Source organism: Solanum pennellii, chromosome 4, assembly GCF_001406875.1.
Source record: "Solanum pennellii chromosome 4, SPENNV200".
In the NCBI taxonomy this organism is placed as follows: Eukaryota; Viridiplantae; Streptophyta; class Magnoliopsida; order Solanales; family Solanaceae; genus Solanum; species Solanum pennellii.
The window spans coordinates 62032230-62048877 of record NC_028640.1 but is presented as its reverse complement, the minus strand read 5'-3'; the positions used below and the strand labels follow the sequence as shown (position 1 = coordinate 62048877).

The window sequence follows — 16648 nt, the reverse complement described above, 5'->3', positions numbered from 1 at the left end:
TTCAGTCTTTTATGCTATAGAGAAAGTGAAACTCATTAGAGATAGACTTAAGACAGCCTTAAGTCGTCAGAAATCTTATGCAGATGTAAAGAGAAGGGAACTAGAGTTCCAAGTTAATGATTGGGTTATTTTGAAGGTCTCACCTATGAAAGGGGTGATGAGATTTGGAAAGAAGGGGAAACTCAGTCCTAGATATGTAGGCCCTTACAAGATATTGAAAAGGGTTGGCAATGTGGCATATGAGTTAGATTTGCCAGCAGAATTAGCAGCAGTGCATCCGGTCTTCCACATCTCACTCTTGAAGAAGTGTGTGGGTGACCCAGTCTCTATACTTCCATTAGAGAGTGTGGCAGAGAAAGATAGTCTTTCTTATGAGGATGTACCGGTTGAGATTCTTGACCATCAGGTTAGAAGGTTGAGAAATAAAGAAGTCTCTTTAGTCAAGGTTTTATGGAGGAGTCAGTCCGTAGAGGGAGCTACTTGGGAAGAAGAAGCAGCCATGAAAGCCAAGTATCCTCACCTCCTTCTTTCCTATTCCACTCCAGCTTGAGGTAATAGTTCCTCTTCAGTTTTCTAGTCATTCATGCATGAATTCAGTCTTAGAATCATGTTCCCTCAGTTTGTACTTGCATTTTCAGTGTATTTGCATGTTATCGAAACTCAATTCAGTCAGAAACTCAGTTCTCAGTGTTTAGTAGTAGGGTTTGCAGCTCTCTCCCTCTAGTTCAGCTAGTTTAGTCTTCATTCGAGGACGAATGTTCCCAAGAGGGAGATAATGTAACACCTCGTAGCCAAAACAAACCAAAAACCAGCTTTACAGCAAAATTCTGCAGGTGCAACCAACGGTGGCATTGACGGACCGTAGCTTGACGCACGGTCCGTCCTTCACAAACGTCGATGGGATCAGAAACTCCCAAAAATTTCAGCCCAAAAAAATTAGTTAAGTCTTGGACGACGGAAAGACTTACGGTCCATTAGTAAGAAGTAGTCCGTAGTCCGTGACCGTCGATCAATACTCCCTTCACCCACTTTCTGACAAGAGCTACGGATGACCAGCACAGATCGTAGGTCAGACGACGGTCCGTAGTCCGTGACCGGCGAGCAATACTCCCTTCACCCACTGTCTGACAAGAGCTAAGGATGACCGCACGATACGTAGGTCAGACGACGGTCCGTAGTCCATGACCGTCGATCAATACTCCCTTCACCCACTCTCTGACAAGATCTACGGATGACCAGCACGGTCCGTAGGTGGACCTACGGTCCGTAGGTGGAAAATTTGCAGACAGTTAAGGGGAAATGCAGTTGGGTCAACTTTAAATGGTCATAACTTTTAGCACAAAATGAATTAGGTGTCTTATAAACTACCCACAGATAGATAATTGAATTATCTTTCCATAGCCACCAACCTCTCTAAAATCAGATCTACGAGTAAAAGGTTGTGCCCATTTTAATAAAGTCCTGTCGAACAGGACCAGTCGACGGACCCAATAACGAGGCGTCGGTCAGACAACGGGGCGTCAGTCCTGGCCGTCGTTTGGTCCAACAGCAAGTTACCTAGGGGTCTTTTGGTCTTTTTCCACTTTGTTTAAACTTTAAGTTACGTCGTTTTGATCCTAAATAATCAGATTTTAGTCAATTTAAGCCTGGAAACATAATTAAAACATATCTAAGTCAAATCATTAAATCAAAACTTAGAAAATTAGAAGCAAGAGAGGAGAAAAAACTCAATAACCCTAGTTCAAGAACGCCACAAGCTCCAGCAGTTCCAGCCCCGAAACTTAAGTATTTTTTCGTGGATTTCATCACCAGGTATGTGGGATTTCACTAGTGGGTTCCTTTACCCATTGGGTCCCTAGTTTTCAGTCAGATTCTTGATTCCCATATCATGATTAGATCTAGGGCTTCTAGAACTTCAAGAAAACCTCATGAACTTATTAGTTATATATTCCAAATCAGATTATCATGTTATTATTCAGTTTACTGCATGAATTTCAGAACCCTAACTATGTATTTCTTTAGTTTTTGAATTACACATGCTAGGTAAGATATTTCAGACACCTCAGATGTACATGCCTCAGTTATAAATGCATATTACCAGATTAATTGTTTCATTCTCAGTTTGCATGTCCAATTCGAGCTATCAAGTATTTACAAAAATTCAGACATAATCAGTAAATTTACAGAATTCATTGGGAGTAGCATAATACCGAGTTGGACTAGGGTTTAGCGTGCCCAATAGTCCCAGAACTACTAGCCAAGTAAGTTGTAAGTCCCTTCTGTGGGCAATCAGTTTAGTGATTACGCCAGCATTCTTTTATACCTCTGGCAGGGTATATTGGGTCCTCTCGATGGGGCGTATGCATCGGACTCCACATTTAACTTATGTGGTTTTATTATCGGTTATTAGTAGCTCCCACAGATCAGTCAGACTCTCTGCATTGACCATTTATCAGTATATTCAGTATTCAGTTTCAGCATGTTATAAATTGGTCATTGCATTCAGTTAGCTCAAAATTCAATTTATCATGTCAGATTATTATACTTGCTTTTATGCTTGTTCTGTTATGTTTTATTTCAGCTTTACTCTATCCTACATGCTCAGTACCTTTCAAGTACGTGCGCTACATCTTCTCGTGATGTAGGTTCAGGTTCTCAGCATCCAGATCACGTATAGATCGATTTTCGATCTCTAGTTCATCAGATTCAGTAGTGAGTCCTCATTCTACGAGGACAACAGTTATGAGTTTCATTTCAGTATTTAGTCATTCAGTTTCAGTTTTTGCTAGATTTAGTTGGGGCTTGTCCAAGTATTTCTAGTCCAATTTAGAGGCTTATTTCAGACGTGGTTAGTTTCAGCTTAGTGTTGAGTTAGTAAACTTCATTGTATTAAACTCATCAGTCTTCATATTATCTCAGTAATAGAATATGGGTATTCCCCATCTTTTCTAATTTAATTATGATTTAGCTTCCACATAAGTTATTATCTTTAGTATTCTCATGATCATGCTAGCAGGGTTAGCTTGGGATCACTTATGGTCCTAGGTTCTGTGTCCGCGTCTCGGGGGTAGCTCGGGGTATGACATGGTCTATCAATTAGAAAGGCATTGAAAGAAGAAATTATTTTGGAGATGTGCCAAATCTAACAAAAATTGAAAAGAAATTTGGATCATATGGAGAAGTTAGGTACTGGAATAATTGATAACTTATTCTACTACAATATAGAAAAATGGTCTAAATTATACTTTAAGATTTTTAGCTGTTGTGATAGTGTTGACAACAACATGGTTGAAAGCTTTAATTCATGGATTTTGGGGGCAAGACACAAAACTATCATCACAATGCTTGAAGAAATAAGGGTCAAAGTGATGAGAAGAATAGCACAATTGAGGGAGTTCAGTGATACTTGGATAACAGACATATCTCCAATGGCCTTAAAGGTATTAACAGAGAACACAACAAAGTCGATGCAATGTAACCTTAAATGGAATGGTGAATATGGTTTTGAGGTTAAAGACAGCTGGGGTAACACATTTGTTGTGAATCTAGGCACACAAACATGTACTTGTAGATCTTGGATGCTAAGAGGAATACCTTGTTGTCATGCTATAGTTCCACTTCATTTTAGAAGATTGGAGCCCATTAACTATGTTGCACATTGGTATAGCAAGGAGACTTATCTCAAGGTCTATAATTATTACATTCAACCAGTTACTAACATGGAAATGTGGCCACAATCGACCAACCCTTTTGTATTACCACCTGTTATCAAAACACTACCAGGAAGGCCTAGAAAATGTAGGAGAAAGGAGCAGAATGAAAATAAAACAGGAAAATTGTCCAAGAGAGGTGTTGAGATGACCTGCAGTCTCTGTCACACAAAGGGTCATAATAAGAGGGGTTGTCATTTGAATAATCAAGCTAATGCAGGCAGAGGAAGAGGAAATGGGAGAAGAACAAATACTAGTTCAACTAGGTCAAGTGTTGGATCTTCTACAACACCAACTGAACCACAATCAAGCACAAAGAGAGGGAGAGGTTGACCAAGAGGTTCTACAAAATAGGTAATGTTTATAGTAATTCATGTAGCTGTTATTTTACAGTTTTATCACTCTAATATTTTTATTAATCAACTTATGTTATAGGCTAATGCTACTAGAAGGGGAAGAGTTACTGAAACTGGTTTAGCTGGAACTGGAAGGGGAAGATGAACTACAATTGGATTTGTTAATGAAACAGGGATTGGTGGTGCTGTCAATGGTTTTGGTCCTACTGGAAGGGGTAGAGGAACTGGAACTGGTATTGCTGGAAGGGGAAGAATGAACTGGAACTAGTGTAGCTAGAAGGTGAAGATGAAAAAACTTCCCCCATCGCATCATTAACCGGTGTAGGATTCAAGATCAGGTCCAGGATTCGAGTCAAATCAACCTTCCCTCTCATCTCAGGGTGAGGCAAGGAATTGTTTCAAATGTTCGTTGTTCAATATCTCGGCTGCTCAAGAAGTTTGACTAGCTGCTACTGCTACAAATGTTCCTGGTGCTACTGGAGGAGTGAAGAGTCCAAGAATTGTTGGAATGGGGATTCTACATACACAAAGTGGTTTTACAATCCACAATGTAAGTTGTGTTAAATATTTACACCTTTTTTTCAGTTGTAACTTATGAAGCATCTAAGACAATGTTTATGTTGAGAATGTAGCCTGGAATGCCTATGAACTCTTCAATAGTGACTGGAAATCTTGGGCATCATAAATCAAGATCAGGCTTAAAATGGAAAGGAAAAGATGTTGTAACTCAACAAGGTCTTCAAAAGATGAGAGAAAACAAAAAAAGGAGAACAAGGTCTAATGCAGATGATGTTTGATATGGAGACTGCTTTAGTTTGATATTTGAGCTGTTTTTGAAACAATTATGCAGTTGTGACTGCTTTAGTTTGATATTTTATCTGTTTTTAGAACAATTATGCAGTTGTGACTGCATTAGTTTGTTTAATGTTTGTTTTTGAAACAATTATGTAGCAACTGCGATTCCGTTAGTTTGAGCTATGTTTGAAACAATTATGCAGCTATGACTGCTGCATTAGTTTGTTATTTTAGTTGTCTCTTTTTGAAACAATTGTGCAACCAGTTTTGCATTACTTTTACGTATACAATTATGCAGTTGTGAGTGCAATAATGTCAATGCAGTTGTAAATAAAACACAAACGAAATACATAAACCAACAAGTTGCATTAACAGAATAAGAACACATAATTCATTACAAAAGAGTCTTGCACCTAATTGATTACAACATAAACAATGCTACATTACTCCAACATTGATCTCAGATTACAACATAAACAGTGCTACACTACTCCAACATTGATCTCACTACATCAAGAGCTTAAGGTAACTTCATTGAACCTTTCTTCTTATACATCACCCAGAAACAAAAGCTTATAGCTATTACCATAACACAACAACAAGCTACAACAAAAAAGAGCACATTCTGCCATGTTCTTCTCCATCTATTCTACATTACTTTCATCTTCTCAACCTCTTCTTCCAACATTTTTAATTTCATTCCTAGACAATCATCATCTTGTTTGAAATCTCCCGGCTTGTCAACTTCTTCATTATCCTCAAATGCAGTAGCTGAGGTTTGAGATGATTCTACTATATTCTCAAGCTCACTCAATTTCTGTATTAGTTTTGGAATAACAAATTTTCACCTCGAATCAATATTCTCTTTATCCTTCCAACACCAAAAGTTGAAAGATCTAGGACCCTTCAGTAATGAAAAAGCATGAAGGAATTAGTAATCAAATTCTTAATCGGCTAAAATAAAATAAACAAAAATGATGTTTACCTCATTATAAGGACATGACCAATATCTTCTTCCGGTGTTATTTAAAGTCCAAGATGTTTTCAAACGCACCACAAGTCCATGATTACAATAAACTTTTTTCTTTGTAGCATAATCATCTTCTTCCATACAAAGATTTGTCAAATTAATTGATCGCATTGTGTGCTACAATTTTGTGCAAGAAGTAACAAGAATTTGGAAAAAAAACCAGATAATAAGAATAAGGGACGAAAATCAAAATAATAGATTAAGAAGAATAGGTTTGAAGCTTACATTTTGAAGAACAATTATTCCTTCAAAGATTCAACTTTTTGGTTTGAAGAGCTAAGATTTGAGGTTTGAAGAGCTAAGATTTGAGAAAAATAAAGAAAAAAAGCATGAATTAGGTCATTATTTTAGGATGATTGGGTTGGTGAGGAGAAGATAAAATTAGGGTTCTTCAAAAGAGAAGAACCCTAATGGGTCGGACATTACCGTTGGAGGGTCGAATTTTATTTTTAAAAAATGCTAAAAGAGCCCTCGTAAGGCCTCTCTCATCCCTTGCTTATGCTGAATCGAGATTTTATTGGTCTTCTTTGACCCGCGGGTGCGAATCGGTAGCTGTGAAACTAGCTCTGGCTTGATGACTGCTTTACTTTTCGCAAACTCCACTTCTGAAACAAGAGAAAAGATCATATCGGCAACAGCAAGTAATTTACGCGCCCTACAAAGCTGTATCAACACGCGCAGGAGGCTGGAGCTCAGAAGGTTAAAAATAATTCACATCAAACATGTTAAGGGGGTATATAAACACCCATGTTTTAAGTACTAAAGCGAGTTTTCGTGCCAAGTTCAGGATTTTTTTTATGTATTTACTCTTATAAAATTAAAAAGTTTCTAAAATAAGTTGAAACAATAATAGAATTTTAAAATATAATGTAGAGATGAATCTATTTTTATTAAAAATTGATTGAGCCCAAGATCATTTTATTTATAAAAAAAGAAAACAAACACTTGAAAAAGTTTCAAGTCCCTAAAAATTAAAATAAAATAAAAGCATTAAAATAGTAACTAAATTAAAAATAAAACAAAAAAGTCAAAAGAGGAAAAGGAAGAGTCTCCAATAGAGATCTTCCATTTTCTTTCACTGTTAATGGCTTTATCTTCTTCGTTGTGCACATGGTTGATTTGCACTTTTTACAGTAAGACTCACTCCCTCATCATTCATTCCTTATCAATTTATTTTTCATTTGAGTGTTGCTATTTTTTCTCTTATTTGAATTTCAAATCTGTTTCAGCTTATTTCAAGACTCGCGAATCTCCATTTTTCTACCTTTCTTCGTCCATTGACCGCTTCATCTTTCTTGTACGGTTCATGTAAGATTTCTCGTCTTCGTAATTTATTCTTGAGAATAAGTTATTTTTGGTGATGTTTTCTTTGTATTTTTTTTTATGTATTTGTGTTTAAAGTTGTTGGTTTTTCCTTTACTAGGTTGGAATGTGATTGTTGAGTTCAAGCCACCTTGTTCTATCTGTTTGTGTTTTTCTTGTGTTGGATCTGAAGTTAGGAACTAGAGTTCTGTCCATGTTGACTATACACTTTTCTTTACTTGTTAGTTCTGTGAATTCCCTGAATTTTTGTTTTCCATTTAAATCTAATGTTAAATTGGCCATGTAATATGCTAGTTTGCTACCTTCTTTGTATATGTGATGTACTTATGTTTCACAGTGATTAATAAATTCCTTGATATCCTCAATTATTATGTTAATCTGCCAAGGTGTCTCCCATTCAGCCTCTAGGATTTTATACGGTAATAGAGAGTTTGTCTTTATTATGCATCTCGTGTGTTCCTCTGCGACACCATATGCTATCGCCTTCCTGATTGCAATTGTCACTGTCTCTGTATTGATAGTTTTAGGTATTATGTCTGATTGTGCAAAAATAAAGTCATCTGTACTAATTCTGATACAAAAATTATATGAGCTTCTTTCCGGCTTTCCCCTACTTGCACCCATCAGTGTTGACTTGATTGTGCCGATATAAGGTGGATGTCACTGGACCATCTTGTAGTGCATTATAGTTTTGAAGTTAGCTAGGACTTCCACTATATTTGGCCATTGGGATGGTAGATTCCTCACCTTTGGAAACTAAAACTTTGTCAATTTTCATATATTAGTGTTTACCTTATGTACTAATCAGTTGAAACTGATTGTTCCTCCATGCTTCAAGTTATTTCTTCTTTTTCATAATTCCCATATAATGATATTAGGCACTTTTCTTAGTTGTGTCGAGCCAGGCCATGTTCACCATTTAATTATGAGTTGTGATAATTGAATTCCAGCATGATTGATACCTGCACACATTGAAAACTTCCTCCGCAACCTTTCAGCAGCATAAGAGGTTAGGAAAACATGAGACATAGTCTCTCTTTGAGGGTGTTGGCAGCAATGACATCTCAAAGGAAGACTAATTTTCATTCTTTGCACCACCTCATTAATAGATAGTTTGAACTTCCTTGCCCTTCATAGTGTGAAAGTCATCTGAAAGGGCAATTTGTTGATCCACATATTCTTGAATACTTCCTGTTTCTCATCCTTTTGTTTGATATAATTCCAACATTTAAATTGGTTTATCATGTTCGTCAACATTTTGGGTAGAATTAATGGTTGTGGTTATATGTTGCACAATCTCTTCTGGTAGGTGTTGATTTAACAAATCTAACCTCCATTTCCTTCCTTGGTAAATTGTTTCATCTCAATTTCTTTATCTTCCAATACATCTGGTAGCCAATAATATAGAGCGCCTAGTGATGTCCAATTCTCATACCAAAAATTAGAGTCTCCGCACTTGACCATCCACAATATTTGATGCCCAATTAGTTCTCTAACTGTCATCATCTTCTTTCATGTTGTAGATGCTCCTCTTGCAGTAGCAATAATAGGGTGTAACTTTTTGCAATACTTGTTTGCCATGTAGGAACTCCACATTGATGGTTTGATTCTAAACTTCCAACATAGCTTACGAAACAAGGCATTAGACATATCAAATAAGGATGTGAAACCAATACCACTGACATCCCTTGGAAGCACAAATTTTCCCATTTGACCCAATGCCTTTTCCTATACTTTGTACTGTTATCCAAAAAATCTGTCAAAGAGTCTATTCAATTGATTAATAATTCCTTTTGGTGGATTCAAATTTGACATTAGGTGCAGTGGTATACTTTGTAGAACATGATTAATCAACACTACTCTTTCTCTAAAGGATAATTGTCTGCCTTGCCAAGACTGAATTCTAGTAAAAAGTTTCTTCACTATAACATTGTCATAGTGAGAAATTTTCTTTCTTCTGTAAGAAATAGGACATCCTAGGTACTAGAAAGAAAACCTTCCTTGCCTAATTCGTGCAACATGTTTGATTCTATTCACAATAGCTGGGACAGTCTTCTCATGCACATAGAAGACAGATTTGTGTAAGTTAATTAACTGACCAAAGGCCTTTTCGTACCTTCTGAGGACTTTGATCATCATCTTCATTGATCTTTCGTCAGCATTGATAAATAAAATAATATCATCTGCATAAACTAGATGGTTTATAAAAGTACTCTACTTAGGCAATTCATAACATTTATACCCTTCTCTTCCATGTAGATCATTCAGGAATCTATTTATGAAGCATTAGATGCAATTTTATTTTTCAAATGTTTCCGAAGATATTTCATGTTATAATCGACAATATTTAATTAAGCTTCAAACTTAATTAACTCATTAGTTTTGAGTTTACAAATATCCTCCCGCCAATCAATTTCTTTCATATGTTTTATTTGTTCAAGTATAACTATTTGATTGCTCGTAACATCTTTTCTAATTTTAAACTCTGTAAATTAATATTCGATTTCATTCATCTTGTTTCGAACATGTGTCGCAACAAATTGTGTAGTGTCACTTCATTCTATATTTGGATTCAAAAAACGGTGAGCAATTGCTTCAATAGTTGAATGAAAAAATGAATAAGGTTTATTCGTTGGAGAAGAAAGAACTATTCCTTTGTCAACATCGTGTTGTTGAACGAGTTCACCAATCAATTTATATAAGCTCAATCGGTGTTTCAAAAAGGAGGCATATCGAGTTACTTTGTTTATATTTTTTCATGAATTTTTTTTGACATTCGACAATATTCTTACCCTTCATTACTAGAATAAAATAAACTTTGTTAATAAACTAATTACATGAAATGATACTTATAAGAGATAGAATACCATATTTGTACACATATATTCTTCCGCCAATATGGATTAATTGAATCTCTTACCTTATTCTTCCTTTCTTGATAGTGCATCGCTATTCTATTACTAGCTAGGATTGGGCATAATATGGTTAAACTTGAAAACAAGATTAGATCAAATTTTTTTAATTTTGATTTTTCAGTTTTTTCGATTGATTTCAGTTTCAAAGTTCAATATTTCAATTTTTATATTCTTGAGTCTTTACACCCTAATAACTATCGGAAAAGGGTCAAAATTGCCCACAAACTACGCGAAATAGACCACTTATACCCCCATTACATTTTGGGATTAAAAAATACCCCGTTGTTATCCTAGGAAACCACAAATACCCTCTGAGTTAACACCCAAATTTTTAAGTGACGTGACGATCCACATGGGACTAATTCCTCTACCTAAACATTGCCAACTAAGATTCACTACAAAGAACTTCACCTTTTAGTGATGACAAAGTCGCCGCAAAATCTCAAAATATTGTCACTAAAGGTTATGAGTAATTTTTAGTGGCAACTAAGGCTCCAACAACTATTCGCTAGTAAAATCTATTTTTTCAATAAAAAATATGACAATTAATTTTCGATTACAACCTAAATTTTAAAAATAAATAACTTGCAATATCAATATTAAAAACATCAAATATTATCACGAAAAATCATGAAAATTACTTCTCGATTCACATCTCCTTATTATATGATGCATCATGTACATTTTATACATATGACATAAAAATATAATATGTAGTGTCGTCAAGCTCCTACTTAATTAATATCATTTTTGTTTTTTAAAAATAATAAAGAAAAAAACATAAAATTAGAATTTAATGTTAAAAATTTTTAGTGAGATTTTTTGGACTTTTGCGGCGACTTTCGTCGCTACTGAAAATCTAGTTATTTTGTAGTGAATATTAATTGACAACACTTAGATAGAGAAATTAGTCTCATATTGCTTGCACGTCACAAAAAATTAGGTGTTAACTCTTTAGGGCTATTCGCATAGTTCAGACTTCAGAGGCAATTTTGCCCTTTTCGAATTAACTAATCATTGTAAACTAAAATCCCTAACGCCCCACGCAACTCATCTCTCAAGTCTCTAACTGTCGTCAGTCACTCTCAGGCCAGCCGGCGTCCGCTGCTCGGTTCTCGCAGGCGTCGCAACCCACAGCCCTCAGCCCGCTACTCACTGCCCGCAGCCCGCAGCCTGCAGCCCGCTGCCCACTGCCGACACTCGCTAGTCGCGCCTCGAAGGTACTAGTTTGTTTTCTTTGTGAATATACTGTATTACTACTTTGTTTTAACCATTTGGTTCTTAAATTTTATTGACTCGATTAATTTGAATTCAAATTTAAATTCGTCAGCGGGATAACTCCAGTAAACTGCAGGGATACAATGTTTTCCACCTAAAAGTTATCAATATACTCAGATTCATAATCTTTATTTTGATGATAAATTAATAACGGAATCTAATAAACTTGTGGAAAACAACGAGTAGCACTTTAGGAGCTCAGATTAGAGTTTTTTTATTCATTGAATGGAACTATGTGATTATTTGTGTGTTCTGTGAACTGTAAATGGTAATGTACTGTGTAATTCTGTAGTTAAGTTTTTTATAGGCAGCTCTGTTGACATTTGTGTTTAATGAGTATTCATGAAGTAGCTTTGAGTCATGAGTGTTTATCATCCTTAGAATTAGTTTTGTTTGAATATTTTAGTCAATGACAGGTAAGTTGCAAGTTGAATGCTTGTTGAAATTTGAAGGCAAAAGCCAAACCGAAAACAAACCGAACAAACGTCCGTTCCTACTTGTGAACCTTTGCGGGGATATTGTGACATAGCTAGGACTAGTGGTTAGGCAATTGTGCAAGTTCCAGTGGTTTGGGCTTGGACTTCCATGTTGGAAGTCTCTGGTCTGAAACCCCTTGCCAGCGAAAGTGAGGGTTTGCCTTCTGAGTCGAGTCCTAGTGCGGGTTACCTTTCTTTTGTGGTTTGTGAGTAATTGCATACGAGCGGAGTTTTAAGGGTAATGGCTTTGGATTTTTCTTGTCAGCAAATGTTGGTTACGTCTCGTGTGTGGTTTGCCAAGTTCTTGGGAGAAAGCTTGTTCCCAATTATCATGACGAAAATTATTTTCTCTCTGATGTTGAACACCAGTTAGGTATGAAACTGCAGGGCAAGGATATGAGATGGTTTATTGGCTGAGTTTCTCTAATTAATCCGTTTCCTTATAAAAAGGGGATTAGTTCTTGCAACAAGTTTTATGGTAAAGTTTGGTAACTAGTTCCATTGAGTTTAAAACTATATAAATCCGTCAATGCAATTTAATAAAGGTTATTTGCCTTGATGTTCTTTTCTTTATGCAAGAAGATTCCAGCTATTTAAGACCTGAACTTTGTCAATATGGTTGTGTTCTGGTGTATTATAATGCTTGTACTAAGAATCACATTGGATGGGGTCTCAGTTGAACTGCATTTCTCATTAACCTTGTTTTGTTTGTATTACAAAACAAGATGGGGGGAGTGTTTTTAGGTATGCCAGGAACGTGGGCAGGTAATATGCACGAAGCTGCTGACCATTATACAACAAAAATCGGTGGACTTCCTGTAAGAAAATTCTCCTGGATATGGTATAGTTCATTGTGCTTTGGTGTTTTTTTTGGTATTATGATGCTACTTTTTTTTTTCTTGAATAGGATTGGCCTATTCCTCTTCCTTCAGCAAGTGTTGATTTATTCAAATGCAGTTCTTGTAGAAGTGATTTGTCTCTTCTTGCACAGGTTTGTACTTGAAACTGTTTGACTAACTTTGAATTACCCGATTACTTGGATGGTTTAAGCCTCAAGACACTTTGCTATATTTTTCTCCTTACATTTGTTTCCCTAGGTTTATGCCCCAATCGCACATAAGAGTTTGAACATTGAAGAGCGTGTAATCTATGTTTTTTGCTGTTTAATGCCAAAATGTGGGAGCTCTACTGTAAGGTCTTTATTTAGTTTTCAAACATAGTCTTTGTTTTTTTGTTTTATTGGAAATTGCCAAATTCTAGGAATTTTCTCTTTTTTTTATTATTTATTTATTTTTAAATCTATTTTTTTTAAGTCTTTTTATTATGCTTTGAAACTTAATAATCATTCGAATTTAACTTCTGTGGTCTATCTATTATATTTCTATGACAGCTGGAGAGCTCTTAGAATCCAAAAGTCTGTAAATAGTGAAGGTTTAAAGAGCCAGTCTGATAAGGCTGTCTCCTCGTCTGCATCTTTATCGTCATCTGACTCTTTGGAAGAGGATGATGATGAAGATGATGATGACATAGACCTTGCTGAGTTGGGTAGAGCACTTTCTGAAGCTGCAAGCCTAGCTTCGCAATCCAAGAAACAAAACCGTGGTCGTAAATTAACTGCCAAAACTTCATCCCCTGTCTGTGCAGACAGAGTAATTGATAAAAAGTTACCAGGTAATTTCCATTCTATTTTCCTCGACATTACCTGCACCTTGACATGATCTTTTGCTAGAGCCCCTTTTAGATGGTTCTACTTGATATGTTACTGGGCGGTATATATGAAGGGTTCCCATTTAGCTTTGCTTGATATAAGATGAGCGTGGAACTGTTCTTTGAATCCCCATGGAGACAAAAAAGCTAGGTGATTGTGAACTGTTTACTGGGACGATTGACCCCCCAACATATATCTAGCACTATGATAGAGAACATTACATTGATAAATGCTATTTATAGATACAGAAAGCCAACTTGTTCTTGTTATTAGCAATGAAACCTTTTAGTTGATAAAAAAAAATGGATACAGAAATGACATGTCTGATAAGGAATATGTGATCTGTTGGTTGCCTTCCTTTTGTGGGAGGCAGTTGGTGCTAATTCTTGCTGGTTGAGCGATACGTAGATCAGTCAAAGTGCCAGTGGATGTATTTACTTATTGTAAAAAAAGTGAGAAAGTGAAATAAATAATCCGTCCTATTTGGAGATTGATTTTAAATGATCCTTTAGAAGTCATTCTAAAAAAATGATCCTTCAAATATACACCTGAGTGGTTTTAGTTCTTTATATTTAATAAAATTGAGTACTTTTGTCAAAATGGCTTGTGAAAGAGAATGAGTCGTTTAAATGAAAGAAAACCATCCAGCTGAACGTGTCGGATTCATTTCCATATTCTTACCTTAAAAAAATCTTATTTGTATAGAGACCAGAAAAATCTTATTTGTACAGAGACCAAAATTGCTCAGCTGCATATTAAAAGGACTACTTTAAACCAACCCAAACATAAGAAACTAATTTGTCATTTTCTCTAAAGAAGTCATTGTGTTACGAGAAGTTGACAGCCTACAAAAGTTTAGGTCTTCATACCTTTTAGCAAGTGTTTAAAGTGATACATGGGATCTGCAATTATCACTGGGTAGCATTTGAATGATTATCTTAGCTTTCTGTATTCTCTGAAAGAAACTCTGTTTTCTTTGGTCACAGTGGTTCCTTGCTTCTATATATATGCTGAGGAAGAGAAATTTTCAAAAAATGATGCTTCTGTCTGTTCAAAAAATATCTCATCTCCAATCAAGGACCATGAAAGTGATCCTGATACTAAAGAAGAAACATGGGAGGTGGAAGATTATGAGTACGATAGGGCATTGAATGCTGACAGGGTTTACCTTAAGTTCAAAAAGCGAGTAGATGCATATCCAGAACAGTGTTTCAGGTACAACTTCAAAAAGCCAGCCTTTGTTTACCATGCATAATCTGTACCTCTAAATTTACTTTTAAGTATCGCCTCCTGGAACTTAACATTTTATTTGGTGGAGTAGATGACTTTTGAGAAGCAAACTCTCAGTTTTTTATTTACCTTTTAATTCCCCAAAGCAGCAAGTGAAGTCCAAGTTTAATGTTTTAATGGTTTCTTGATGTAGTGAACTTTCAGCCTGTTCTGCTTCTGTACAAGCTTTCTCTTTGATTATCTTATTCATCTCCAACTGTAGCATATTACTATTTGTACAACTTTATGCATGTTGAAGTGTTCTCATGTTTTTCTGCTGTGGCATGTGTGAATTTATAGATGCTTCTTAGAGTAGTTGTTGTGACCTTCTCTTTGTTCCCAACTCTTTGAATGCATCAACTCCTCGTCATATGTGAGAGAGTGTTGACTGGTTGGTTTCTAATGAAAGGCATTTAAGTCTTTTCCGAGTGACCCTAAGGAGTTTCAGCTCCGTTCAAGAAACTTATAATTATGGACAGTGATTCTTGATTAGTCTGGGTTTGGAACTTGGATCAACTGATCCTGGTACGTCTTCCTTGCCAATCTACTGGTTTTGCTTCTTCTTACTTCAGTTTGGCTGAATTTGTCCTGCTGGGTTTCTCGACTGATCTTGAGATACGTCTCATCACTGATGTCCTTTCTCCCCTTTTGTTTGCTTGGTTCTGGGCTTGAGCTTCAAATCATCTCAATATTGGGGTAAAATTTTGAGAGTCAATGACTCCACCTTTTCAAACTATATTCAGCTTGTTTCTTGTGACACCCGTGACACTCGAGATACGTAAGGAACTGTACACAGAGTTCGGTCATACTAATCCAGTCAATCCATATCCTAGTAGAATCTCCTCAAACTACATATGGACTGATTTCTTGTGAAACCTGAGATATGTAGACAACTCAAAGTCCGGAGTCTGGCCATAGCCCATTCTTCCAATCTAATCCAATCTACACGCGGAGATATAATTGGCTACTACATCAACATCTTCGCCGGTCTTGACCTTGCTTCCATCAACACGTGAAAACTGCCATCAACTACTTATTTTATGAGTCTGAGTGTTAATTTATCTTTCATCATAAAGCACATCTTAATGCTAACAGTTGGCTGACATACTGGGAGATTGATTAGGATTACACACTGGAAACCACATCTTAGGTTGTACATTCAGTTTTTCACCCACTCCCACTGAGCTCAAGGTTACTTTTATTCTTTTGTTTACTTTATTGCTTTCTTAGTCAACTGCTAACGCTAACTGTCATTTTATGGAGACTGTCATTATCCAAAAAGAAGCTAAATAAAATAAAATATAGAGAGAGAGTTTCATATAGTTCTCTGTTGGTAGGTCTTAGGGTTATTTTTCCATTTCTATACACGCAAGATTTCTTTTATTTGACCTCCTTACATTAGTTAATCATTAACATTCTCTCTCCTTACTAAAAAAATCTATTATTTACTTTTACATGTAGATACTCATATGGTGGAAGGCCGCTTTTGGCTTCTGAAGATGCTGGTGATCCAGGGATGTGCAGGCTTTGTGGTGCAGCACGTCAATATGAAATGCAGCTGATGCCCCCATTGCTGTATTTTCTGCAGGAAGCCGTGAGCGAGAAAGAAAAACATGCCTTGGATAACTGGAATTGGATGACTTTAATAGTGTATACTTGCTCACAGGTCAGCCTTTAACTGGATAGGGATTATAGGGTGGAAAGATACTTAGATCCGTATACTTTTCTAAGCCAAAATGGTCATCTTTTAGCTGATGCATCATGAAAGGCATGTGGGGGGGGGGGGTG

The 16648-nt window shown here is 36.2% G+C and overlaps 1 protein-coding gene and 1 pseudogene across 1 annotated transcript in view; both read left to right on the top strand.

Annotated features, from left to right (window-relative positions):
* Positions 1-3945: 3945 nt before the first annotated feature.
* LOC107016890 lies at positions 3946-5191 on the top strand (annotated as a pseudogene).
* Positions 5192-11103: 5912 nt separating this feature from the next.
* Positions 11104-16648, top strand: part of LOC107015759 (probable 20S rRNA accumulation protein 4) — a 6458-nt gene continuing 913 nt past the window's right edge. The window contains exons 1-7 of the mRNA XM_015216159.2: positions 11104-11349; positions 12609-12701; positions 12791-12874; positions 12981-13078; positions 13274-13554; positions 14578-14806; positions 16322-16526. Coding sequence (XP_015071645.1) covers positions 12609-12701; positions 12791-12874; positions 12981-13078; positions 13274-13554; positions 14578-14806; positions 16322-16526 — 990 coding nt within the window. The 5' untranslated portion in view covers positions 11104-11349. The remainder of the gene's footprint in view (positions 11350-12608; positions 12702-12790; positions 12875-12980; positions 13079-13273; positions 13555-14577; positions 14807-16321; positions 16527-16648) is intronic.